General features: G+C 39.9%; 1 protein-coding gene across 1 annotated transcript in view; it reads left to right on the plus strand.

Moving 5' to 3' along the window:
* The first annotated feature begins 1,032 nt into the window (after positions 1-1,032).
* LOC106933670 (retinal-specific phospholipid-transporting ATPase ABCA4-like) overlaps positions 1,033-12,420 on the plus strand; it is a 43,901-nt gene continuing 32,513 nt past the window's right edge. The window contains exons 1-8 of the mRNA XM_015013062.2: positions 1,033-1,141; positions 1,289-1,382; positions 1,574-1,715; positions 1,797-1,936; positions 2,119-2,246; positions 2,960-3,157; positions 7,986-8,069; positions 12,017-12,254. Coding sequence (XP_014868548.2) covers positions 1,076-1,141; positions 1,289-1,382; positions 1,574-1,715; positions 1,797-1,936; positions 2,119-2,246; positions 2,960-3,157; positions 7,986-8,069; positions 12,017-12,254 — 1,090 coding nt within the window. The 5' untranslated portion in view covers positions 1,033-1,075. The remainder of the gene's footprint in view (positions 1,142-1,288; positions 1,383-1,573; positions 1,716-1,796; positions 1,937-2,118; positions 2,247-2,959; positions 3,158-7,985; positions 8,070-12,016; positions 12,255-12,420) is intronic.

Consider the following 12,420-nt stretch of genomic DNA (forward strand, 5'->3'; position numbering starts at 1 on the left):
CCCACAGCATGATGCTGTCACCACTATGGTGACAGCACCCAGGGCGGATAGACTCAAATGACCCACCATGCACTTACTTAAATGTTAAAGTAACATTTCTGTCTCCGATGTACTGAAATTCAGATAGAATGAAGCCGAATCAGAATCGCATTCAAGGAGATATTGCAAAATTTAACATTTACTCAATTAAACAGTGGCAAAGATATATGGCCACAATCAGATGGAACATTTTGAACAAGAACATAAACAAATTTGCACTACTTACGTTCTAGAGATGACCTCTTTGATCATCACCAGTTATTTCAGCTCCAGCAGCCACAGCAGGTACATCATGATTTTGGGTTTCTTGTGCTCACTTTGGTTCACACACATAAATTTGAACTCATTAACAATCAGATGCTTCAGTTATTGTTCGTCCGGCATAATGTGAAATAAAAACTGATGATGAGCTAATAAAAACTGACGATGAGCTAATTTCTTGAACCTTTTGTGCTCTCACTGATGCAAATATACAAAAAAGTAGTAGTACACTTTTTTTTATTCAGTGCAATTTTTGAATCTTTTTATTTTGTGGAATCCTTTCATTATATTGTCAGCAAGTGCATTTATTAGTGAAAAATATGAAATCCCCCACTATATTTATTAAACACAGGTGATTATATTGGCGAGAATTTAATTACTTAACCTAATTGACCTGTTTTCTTCAATTCAGTTACTTTATAAATATAAAAAATAGAAATATATTTATATAAATACAAATAATATACTGTACAGCAGTTTAAACAGTAACGTACTTTAATCCTGAGGGGTGTATTTTAGAATATTTTAAAAGCTTTTTATCATTTCACTTCATCCTCTATCACATAAAATTCTCACAAAAGACATTCAAGCTTAACCGGTTTAAATACTTTTGCAAGACACTGTAAATAATCCCTCGTTAATCCCATGCGTCATGTCACGGTGTGACCATTTCAGACCCCTTCTCACTGATAGCTGCTCCGCTCGCCGCTAACGTTTTGTCTCTGCAGATTCTTCACAGTCTGATGACCCCGTCCAGGGGTTGAGCCGCAGAGCGATGAAGACAGGCTCCCAAATCCGCCTGTTACTATGGAAGAACTGGACTCTTCGCAAAAGGCAGAAGGTATAAAGCTTGTACATGGGTTTTTGAAAAAGCCCATGCACTGAAACATCCCAAACAGAATTCTTCATGATGCAGCATCGTTTAAGCTTCCAGGGTTGTGTTTTATGTTGTTTTAGTGCTTCCCAGTAATGGACTGTTTCTCTTTAGATCCGCTTCCTGGTGGAGATCTTCTGGCCCGTCTTGTTATTCATTGGTCTGGTGTGGCTGAGGAAGGCCAATCCTCTCTACCAGCAGCATGAATGTGAGAAGGAACTTCTTGCTGAAATTCATCACCAGCAGCTTTCTCTGCTAACTCACCCTCATCTATGAAAACATATTGATATCTGCTGCAGTTCTTTACATGGAACGAATAACACAGGGCAGCCCATTTGGAGAGTCTTTAATAATCAGATCCTGAGCTTTGACATTCCCTCTGAATGTCTGTTTCTTTAGGTCACTTCCCCAACAAGGCCTTGCCATCGGCAGGGATTCTCCCCTGGATTCAGGGAATCTTCTGCAACGCTAACAACCCCTGCTTCAGATACCCAACACAGGGAGAGTCACCGGGCGTCGTTTCCAACTATAACAACTCTGTGTAAGGTCAAAACAGCACTCTTAAATTCACTGTGAGCAAGCACTTATTTAAAGCTGTTTTGTTATTTTGGACAAACTTTAGACTGGCACGATTCTACGCTGACATCCAGGAGCTTCTGCTCAATGAGACAGAGGTCCGGCAGTACGGCAGGCTTTGGCGTGAGATGGCGTCCTTCTCAAACTTTATGGACACGTTGCGCAACAATCCGTACGCCGCTGCAGGTAAACAGAAAAACGAGGAATGCTTCAGTCAGGATAATAGCCAATGCTCTCCTGAAAATGATTGTTTATAACCAGGCCTAACGTTTTCCTGTGAATCATTTCCTTATCCAGTGTTGCTCTGGCCAATATTGTTCTGCGTGTGTCTGATCTTTCACTATCAATGTTAATGGTTTTCCTTTTAGGCCGTGGGCTGAAGATTGATGACATTCTGAAGGACGACGAGATCCTTACGGCCTTCCTGCTAAGAGACGCAGGCCTCTCGGAGTCTATTGTTTACCAGCTCGTCAATGCCCAGCTACGTCTGGAACAGGTAAAACTTTAACCTCTGTGTCAGGATGCTCTACGGAAAAACTTGAGATTTGGTTGGCAGGGGGTACAAGGTCCAGGTAGGAACCCTCCCTGGTTACACTCTGCAGCTCATTCTGGAGGATCCTAAGATTTTGTCATAATAGAAGGACTATCTGTTCCCTTGGGCTGGTTCTGGGTCTACCTTTGGGTAGTGCGAAACTCCCAGCATCTGCCACCTCTCAACCAATTGAGACCTGGTTCTTAATCGACTTACTTGGTTAAAAAGATAGAAGAAAATAACACAGACTGTCCAGTAAACCAAAACCTGTAGCTCAAAATGTTTTTCACCACGATAGACTGGAACATTTCCTGCACTTGAGCGGACAATCCCCAAATCGGTCTGTCCATTTCCTGCTCCATCCAGCCATTATTTGTGAATATAACACCAAGAAACTTGAAATCCTCTTTTTGGACAGAGAAGGGTCAGCGACCTGGACGGTCAATTAAACTTTTTAAGTCAAGAGAGTTCAGCTTCCATCACCTAGAGGTCAAACCTTGTCTCCTGGCCTTAGGCCAAAGAGATAAAAGAAGCATTAGGTGTGGGTGCAATACTAGTTTTATGGTGGGCCTTTCTTTCTTTCGGAACAAGTCTGCTTAATGAAATCCTAAAAATGTGTTTTCTTTAAAATGCACATGTTTTGAGCAGGTTTTTCCCTTTCTTTTTGTGTTTCCCAGTTTGCTTTTGGTGTCCCAGACCTACAGTTGAAAGACATAGCGTGCAGCCAGGCCTTGCTGGAGCGCTTCATCATCTTCCCCAGTCGAATGGGACTCCACGGGGTGCGCAATGCCATGTGTGCCCTCAGTCAGCAAAGACTGCAGAGGATTGAAGACATCCTTTATGCAAATCTGGATTTCTTCAAGATCTTCAGACTGGTTAGTGGTTTACTTAAAAGTGAAATTTCTCAACAAAACAGTTCCTCCTATTAAACCCCCTGGCAATGTTTCTGCTGCAATGTATGCAGACAGTGTGAAGTCTCCCTTTTGGTTTATTTTCATGCAGACTGGCAAAAAATTATTTTTTCAAAGTCTTTTTTCTCATGAATGCCTTCCTTTGCTGTTACCTTTATGATTCATCTGAATGGCAATTTAGGAGGAACTTTAAAAGGCATTTCACAGTTTCAGAGTCTGGAGGAGTGCAATCTCATGGCAGCAGGTGTAATTGTGGTTCCACACACTGCCATCATTTATCTTCCCACTCAAACTTAAGGCTACACATTCTTTCTAATGGTGTGAGGCGCTTTCATGCTGGAGTTTTTTAAAAAGGGAATGCATGCTTTTGCAAGAACAAGCATTGAGATCGAAGCTTGGTGAGTGCAGTTTGTGTGTTACGGCGCCTAGTTTGCAGAAAAACACACCACATTTTCTCAGCTTATAACCGTAAACCTAAATGAATTAATTTCATGTGCAGGAGACCATCACAAAGTGACCATAATTGTGAAATAAAAGGAAAATGATTTGTGATTGTTAACTTATTTTTTTTTTTTTTTACATATGAGCATCAAACTTTTCAGAATTTTTATTTTTGATGCCATCAATAAAATCCGTTTAAACTGATTTCCCTCAGGAGTCTCCTAATTAGAAGACTACCCCCCTGAATCATTTAATTTCAGTCTTTAAAAGTTTCTTTATGGTTTTTTTGATGTAAAGCACTTTGAACTGCCTTTTTGCTGAAAATGTACCACACATATAAATATGAGGGACATTTGTAAAGAAACAGCTTCATGTAAACCCAGGCACAGAATTTTAAAGCAGTCTTAAGCCGATGTTAATTCTTTGCAATAGTGGTGTAATGGGACACTGTTTTATCAATCATTCAAAAATGGCACAAGACAAGGTCATCCAACAAAACTGATTGAACAGATTAGAGATGACCAAAAGGATTCATAGTAACTGTAGAAGCTACAGAGAGCCAGAGGTCAGGTGGAAGGACTGGCCACCTGTTTGCTGTACATTCACAAGTCTGACCAAGGCCTATTTGTGCTTGATCTCACAGCAAATATTTAATGGAAGATCCTTTGGTTGCATTTCATCAACATTGAACTTTTTGGGCAACATGTGTAACGATAGATGAGCTTTTGTGGAGATGCTTTTCTGCAGCGGGGTCAGAGAAGCTGCTACAGGCTGGTAGAAAAAACGAAGGAATTTCGCCTTCCAGAACAGATGTGACCTGAAACCTGAGAATGGCCCAATCAAAGACCAGAACGCGGTTCAATTGAGAATCTACGTTCAGACTTGAAATATGGTGCCTAACGACACTCTCAGTCCAATCCGACGGAGCTTAAGTGATTTTTGTTGGTTGTAGCGTAACATTGTGTGATAATGTACAAGATATAAGAAAACTATCTTACCAGAGAGTTTTTATTAGCAACTGAAAACAAATATATGTTAGATTACCAGCTAGTTTCCCCGCGCTGTCAGAAGTAATTGTTTTAGTAAATGAGTCAGTGCTGGTTTGTCCACAACATAGCGTGTCTCACTGCAAATGAAACCATGTATGATGTTTCCTTGTTGAGGTTTGCTATCATGTTTCGTGAATGTGAAACTGATCCAGCCACCTTTGTTCTACCTGGATTTATAGTTTCCTGGAATTTGAATGAGAGCTTTTATTTTATTTTGTTTTATTTTATTTCATCAAGTGCACATGATCAAAGAAAACAAATGTATTTCTGGTATTTTGAGGAAACTTGTAAATGAAAAGTAAAGATAAGGCAAAATCAAGCTACAAACTACAAAACTGATTGAACTGTCTTCTTTTTTTTTTTTTTTTATTGTGATGACACCCTGTGGTTATTAGTATATGCAGGTATTCAGGTTCAGGCCAGGTGAGTCATCTGACTGGCTCAGGGAATTCATATGGCATTATCCGCATTGGCCTGTTTTGCTAATGGGCTTAGCTTGGACGTGCATACAACCTGTTGGGCATTCCATAAGAGAGCATGCTGCATCTGGTACTCCACCATCACGTGTCGCCTAACTAGTTCATTCAAGCTCACAGCACGCTTTGCTTTAAGGTTTGCAGAAAATCTAATGAAAAAACCAAACCAAAACAAAACAAACAAAAAACAGTTACCTAATTCCTGTACACTTTTCAGTTGCAATTGCAAAAATATTTAAATTGTTTTTACATTTGGGAGACTTTATAGATGAGCACTTTTCCTTTTAGACTAGTTTAATTCTTGTTGTCTAACTGCAGTCTCTGTAGTGCAAAACAATCTAGAATATCTTTGCAAATACTTCATGAATTCATACAGACTTCTGCGCAGAAGCAGTTTACTGTACACAATTTCCAGCAACAGCCAAACCCAGAAGTAAAAAAGTGTTGCACATGTTTGAAAATATTTCCTCTTGCTGTTGATTTCTAGCTGCTTCTATGAGGATTGTTGATTGATTTCTGGAAAAATAAAAAATAAATACACAAGGAACTCTATCTGATTCAAGATGAGTGACACTTGGCTGACTTTCAGGTTGCACTTTGCTTTTCTTTAGAAATCCAACAGTGATGTTGGCAGGAAGCTTCAGATTATTTTGTTGTATTATTCCTCTTCTTCCTGTTGGCTTCAGACAAAGACTAAACTAGTCAGTCTGCATTTATTTCAACAGGTATTAATGATTCCCTCTTCTGGAAACGTCCCTTTTCCCTCTTTACTCAAGTGGCTCCCCATTATCACACTCCTACCGCTGTGCTTCACCGCATTATTGCTAGTTCTCTTTTCACCTTGTTGTGCTTCAGATATTAATCAGTTTAAAATGTATCCTTGCAGACTTGTGCTACTGTGAAACTAGGCTTTATTTGGAAACCATCCAAGAAAAACTAAGTTGTAAAACAGTTTACATTTATAATGAGACATTCTTTTCTTTTGTGTTGTTGAGACATGTTAGGGTGGATGAACTGATTAAGAACCCTTGAACCCAGTAGAATTATAGCAAATTACAGCCTCTAACTTCCATGCTTTTTTTATTGCCATTTGTGTGATGCACCATCAAAAAGTGTTGTAAATAAAAAAATTATAAGTACAGAGTTGATTAGAATTGACATTCCCGTTAAACACCTTTTTAAAAAGCATAAGTTCAGTCAGATTGTATTGCAAGGGCTTGTGAGTATAAACTTTCTTGCCGCAGACTGTGACTGGATTTAAGTCCTGACTTTTTTTTGACATGTAAAAGCTTAGCTCACCAGTCACATTGTAGCTCTGCTCATATGTTTGTTGTGTATTTAGTGGGACTGTCATGCTGGATGGAAAACCTCTATCTCAGTTTCATTTTTTCAGAAGCTGCTTGTAGAAGCTTCACTGTATTTGGCTTCAATTGGCTTTTCTCCCTGCTGTTACCTTCCCGCCCAGAACAGAGATCTCTGAATTCTAGTAGAAAGAACTTTGGCTGGTGTCAGCGTTGGCTGGTTTTGGTGGTGACAGCCTCCTGTCTGGTCCCACCAAGCTGACAGAGCAATAGCATGGAAGAGGCGGCTGAACACTAGAACGGTTATTCTTCACAGGAAGGGAAAACAAGTACAGCTTGACTAGCAACTAGCAATTAACCTACCATTAGTCATGCTCTTCCCCAGAGGCTGTGTGTCACACACTCATCTGTTCTCCCACTTTCTTCTCTACATCAAAACATAAAACATCGCTCTCTACTGGCTCCCATGCCAAAAGGGGATTTAGTGGACTGTTGAAGTGACATATTCCTTACAGTATGGTTCTGATACCACCACGTTTCTCTGTGTGGATGAAGTTTCTGGTAATACTGCTAATTTTCTGCATGTAACCCAGAAAGTTCGACTCTGCTCTACTCTGACCCAGGCACCTTCGGAGCACACAGTTAAAGCACATCTAACGCACGTGTCATTAATTGTTGTTGCAATTGAAACGTCTAAAATGTAACTTTGCTCAAGGGTGTAACGCTTCCTCCACTAGATTTATTTGAAATGCAAATATTTAAATCACACCCTTTTACTTTTATTCTAATGACCCCTGGCTTATCTTTTCCACCATCGTTACGCTCCTGACTCCCTTCTCCATCAGCCTATCTACTCCTCCCTTCCTATTCCCTTTGCCTTTTCTCTCCCCAGCCCTCGCCACGCTGCCTCACTCCTTCCTTCGTTCATTGAAATGCAGGCACGAGGAATGCAGGAGGAAGGATATCACATCTATGTGTTTGCCTTGGCACACAGGGCTTCCTTATACCCTCGGCAGTTAGCTCTGACCAGGCGATTTCTAACACCTTCTGCTAATGCTTTCCCATAAACACAAACCCTCTGAGGACGTTCTGTAGAGAGTAGAGCTGCTTTGATTTCATATCGAATGATTGATCTCAGTTTTAAGATTGGCTAAAAAAATAGCTCAGGTCCTTTGTTTAGTAGATAAACGGTGCATTGGGATGAATTTGTTAGGTTGATTAGCCTTTGTTCCAGTAGGCTGCTAATTGCAATTCCTGTAAATGTACAAGGAAAGCATGCAAAAAAAAAGTTTCCTTCCTTGGAATAAAAACACTTCTTAGAAGTTTCCAGCATTTAAAAGTAGTTAATAAACTGTAATCTCCTGTCTAAACCTATCCCATGATGCAATATTAAACATGTGCGTATTGTTTTGACAAAGAAGAACAAAAGGACACTTGTGTTGACATCTCTAATTTTAACTCATTTTATTCCTGTTCTGCTGGTATTTTTCCCTCCCTCATGCATCTTGTGACTTTGTTTTCACAGATGCCTCAGGTTCTGGACAGCCAGGGGATCGATCTACATTACTGGGGTCTGGTTCTCAAAGGAGCGTCAGAGAAGATCCAAGTTGTAAGTAATCACAGCGTTTCTGCTTCTGCACTCTCGTCTGCTTGTCCTCTTCTTCTCATGAGTCATGCAGGGTTCAGAGGCATCAGTATTTTTAGTTCTGCAGGAAACTCGCCTTTTCCGCTTCTCTGTGGTTAAGACGTCGTTCCAGAGGGGCCTGAGGGATGGTCTCTATAATGCAGGGGGTTACATGTGCAGGTGACCAATCTATCTTAGTAGTGTGTAAAGTCATGGGAAGCAGAGGGGTGCCTAAAGTCTTGTGAATGCATGCACACTATATGCATGTGGTTTTCACATGCAGTTAAATAATACATGTGCACTGATAACCTCTCCACCCAGAGAAAATTGGAAATGAGCCAGGAAAATAAGATGATCAGCTCTTACAAAGAAATGATCGTTTCTAGAAAATCTAACTTAATGACCCGTCTAAAAATGAATGTAAAATAAGAGCATGTGATGCACCTTTTAATCTGTACCAGATTACTGTCAGAAGCTTGTAGATTGCCACAGATGAAATTTACTTTGGGGTATTTTACCAAATATTAGTGAGAGCATAATGTTTGAGGCTGTATGTTTAACTTTGGCCTTGTCTAATTTACATTAAAGCCATAGTAAATTAAGAATAATCTTGTCTTAAAATAAATTAAAGTGGGTTCTACATAAGATCATATCAAACTTGGAAAATGAAAGTTTTAAATTAAACTATTAAGAGCCCATTAATAATGTAAGATTAATGCCCATGTTGGCTAAATAGGCTTAGCACATCTAACAGGAACTGTAGTATATAAAAGCACTGCGTATACAACAGGGTTGAAATGTTGTCATGCATCCCACACCCCTTCTGTCTTAATTTTCTCCTTGGCATGCACACTCAAAATACTTTCATTCAGTTTCTTGGAAATAAATTGGCCTCAGGAGCCTTCGCAGACACAACTGTTTGCAAATTCAACACAGTTGCTCATCCCCAGTTTTTGGCTGTTAAGCTTCTTTATTATAAATGCAAGAGTGACAACACATTTTCATGTAACACTGCAATATTCCAGGAAGAGAATAGTAACATAAAAACCTACTAATTCCAGCTGAATGAACGTTTTTGCATTGCAAAACCTTCCTAATGTTAGTCACAAGGGATGGCCCAGTCCAAATGTTTTCAACAATACTGACCCAAATTTCCACCCCCCCACCCCACCCCCACCACCACCCCCTACACCCCCCCACCCCCCCCCCACCCACCCCCCACCCCCCCCCCCCCCCGCAGAAGCACGACACAACGCACAAAATCCTTACTAATCGCATCCAGGATGCCCCACAGGCATTTATGGAGGTCACTCTAAATATGTACAGTATATGTTCAATTCAAATAAAAGAAGCAACTATAATGTTCTCACAGTATGTCACTCAAAATGTGCATATCTTTATATTTTGTTGGAGCTATGTATACCACACATGCCTTGTAAAAAAGGCAACGACAACGTAGGTATTGCAGTAATATAACAGAGTGGAAAGAGCATTTATTGTCTAAAAATATGGAAATTCAGGTGTAATATCAGCATCAAGGTATTTAGGTTCACACAAAAGATCAAAAAGTGTAAAAATATTTATATATGTACATAAACAAGTTAACAATAATATTAATGATAATATCCTGCACAAAATTCTAACATAAAAATACATCAGAATTATAAATGGCGTACTCACAATGGCCCAGTAGTAATATTGCTTAATATCCCCCTCTGCCCATGCTGTCTGTGGTGATAAAGAGTCACTCACATCGGCATACCAGACGCTTGACACTGAAAGTGTAACCGACAACTTGATTATTTTGAACTAATAATAATCAGTCAAGATCATTTATTGAACACTGAAACTTTCTGTCAGTTTGACATAAAAGTAAAATATAAATAGAAAAAGTAACATTCTCCACAACCACTCAAAAAAAAAAAAAACTCCCAATAATTTACTTTTTGATAGACATGTAATTTATTTTTCAATATGCCAGTATCGGCAACACCGTGACGAAAGCATTTTTGTGTTTTTTTATCAATTGGAACTAACATCATCTTAGAGGGAATGCAGGAGAACCTCAAACAACTAATAGGAGTACTGTGTTTCTGGATGTTTGGTTGACCAGAGTTTGCTATTGCCTCACTGATTTTCTGAAAACAGATACGGGAGAGAGATGCAAAACAACTCTGCTTTCTCTGTCTAATTCTACTGTTTTCTGCCAATTCAAGATTGCGGAAGCTTCTAAAGGTTTTTTGAAAGCTCAAAAAGAAAAAATCCTAACCTCTAAAACACCTGGGATGAGATGTGTGCTCCGTCACGTTCTCTCTTTGTCCCAGGAGGGAGTACATCCCAGAAACACTTCGGCAAGGGATGACAGAAAGAAAGAGACTGGTGGGAGGTGCATGTAGCCCGTAGAAAGAGAGGGGGGAAAGGGACATTCCTTCGAGGTGACACATCCTGTAGGTGGGACCTTTTGTGTCACCGCGGTGACGGAAAGGCGAGCCAGCTATTCTCATTACCCCATTACCTATGTGTGTTTTCAGCTCGGCGTGTGTGTGAGAAATAATACATTTGACAAAATGAAGGAAGAGGGAGTTAGCGAGGCCAAAATCAGGGGCGTGTCAGACCGTGTGTGAGAGTTTTCATGTGTGCATTTTTACAAGGTGCAGCTTTGAGGATGCTGTATGGAAAATGGCAATAAATCACTTTCGAGAATTTTGCTGACAAAATTAGGTTAATTGTAATTACCCTCAGGAGAAGTCTACCTCTCTGAATATTTGTTTTTGCATTAGATTGTTTAAAGGGTAAGTTTCCAACAGCAACGTGATGTCTGGAGGGAAAACTTTCTGTCCTCCAGCTTATAATGCTTTAGGGAGGAAACGATGCACATTGGGGAAAAGATTGTACTTGCATGAAGTTATTTTTGTCTCGTCAATAGGAGGATATTTGGCCCGTCCCCATGGCTATCCTCATCATGTGAGGAGAGGCGTCTGAGCAGCATGTTTGCTTATCTTTCAAACTATTGTTTTCATGTGATCGTTTATATAACGAAGCTCACAGGGCATGAATGAATATGAGCAACGTAAATATCCCTACCATGAATGCAATTACCTGGTAAAGGTCAGACGCCTCAGAAATAATTGTTTAGGTTCCCAAGGAGTGAAAAACATGTATTTACCCTGGTGAAGGCAGTGTAGGACGGAGGATATTTACTCTGACCTTCCAGCACTGGTGAGAAGACTAAATGTCTTCAAGGTCAGGTGAGCTCAGGTGACCTTACTTTGCTTTATTTTAGACAATAGCGAAATATCTTTTTTTTTTCTCAGAAGAATTTTTAAGTAAATGTATCTCGCATAATAATTTCACACCATAAAGATAAAAGTTTGAAAAAAAAAAATCCAACATTTTATTTGAAAACTTATATTGAGTGATTAAAATAATTCACCTCGATAAAATACATATTTTTTATACGCGATGTTGCATGTGCTACAATACATTTGTGCAAACCCCTTTAGTCAGTAGAATCATATTTTCCTGTCATTTGATAAGTTTGGCGCATACAAACAGAGATCTGATGACATTTGCTGCACTTGCTTACATGTGAGTGGACTTTTCCACATCTATAGAAACTACATGTGCTTTGTGTTAGCCATTTTACAGTAGGAGGACAGCAGCAGGTGCAGACGGCTCTTAAGATAATCAAAATAAATGACATTACAGAGAATATCAGTGGTCTTTGCAGCGTCCTGATCGATACAATTCTGACCACTCAGAGAAAAATAACATTTTACAAGAAATATCCTATTTGTAGAGTATTCCTGATTTTAGGTTAGCAAACAAAAATGGAGATTTTCTCTGTCCAGGTAGCGCTGCTGCTTGAGGAATACGGTAAATAACAGAGCGAACACATGAAGGCTATTTGTCCTTTTTTGTGTCTTCCACAGCTGCTGAAACGAGAGAGCTCTCAGGATCTCCTCAGGGTGGCCTCCTCTCTGTTCCAAGCTGGGGGTCCGTCCTCCTTCACCCAGCTGATGTCCGGGGTGTCCAGCCTGTTCTGCGGATACCCAGAGGGAGGGGGCTCCAGGGTGCTGTCCTTCAACTGGTACGAAGACAACAACTACAAGGTGTTCCTGGGGGTGAACGGCAGCAAAAATCACAACTATGTGTACGATGACGCCACCAGTAAGTAAAGAAGTCATGAACGATTTGTTTAGTTAAGCTCTTTTTGTCAACAGGCCGATCGCATCCATTGTGTTACTGTGTGAAAAGATCAGTTTTCAGGAAACTTTTCTGTGCTTTTTCTTCCATATAAAATGCTTTTATTTTCTCAAATTTGATTCGAGGAAAC

The sequence above is a fragment of the Poecilia mexicana genome, unplaced genomic scaffold (genome assembly GCF_051168715.1).
Source record: "Poecilia mexicana isolate PSO_F unplaced genomic scaffold, ASM5116871v1 scaffold_17, whole genome shotgun sequence".
In the NCBI taxonomy this organism is placed as follows: Eukaryota; Metazoa; Chordata; class Actinopteri; order Cyprinodontiformes; family Poeciliidae; genus Poecilia; species Poecilia mexicana.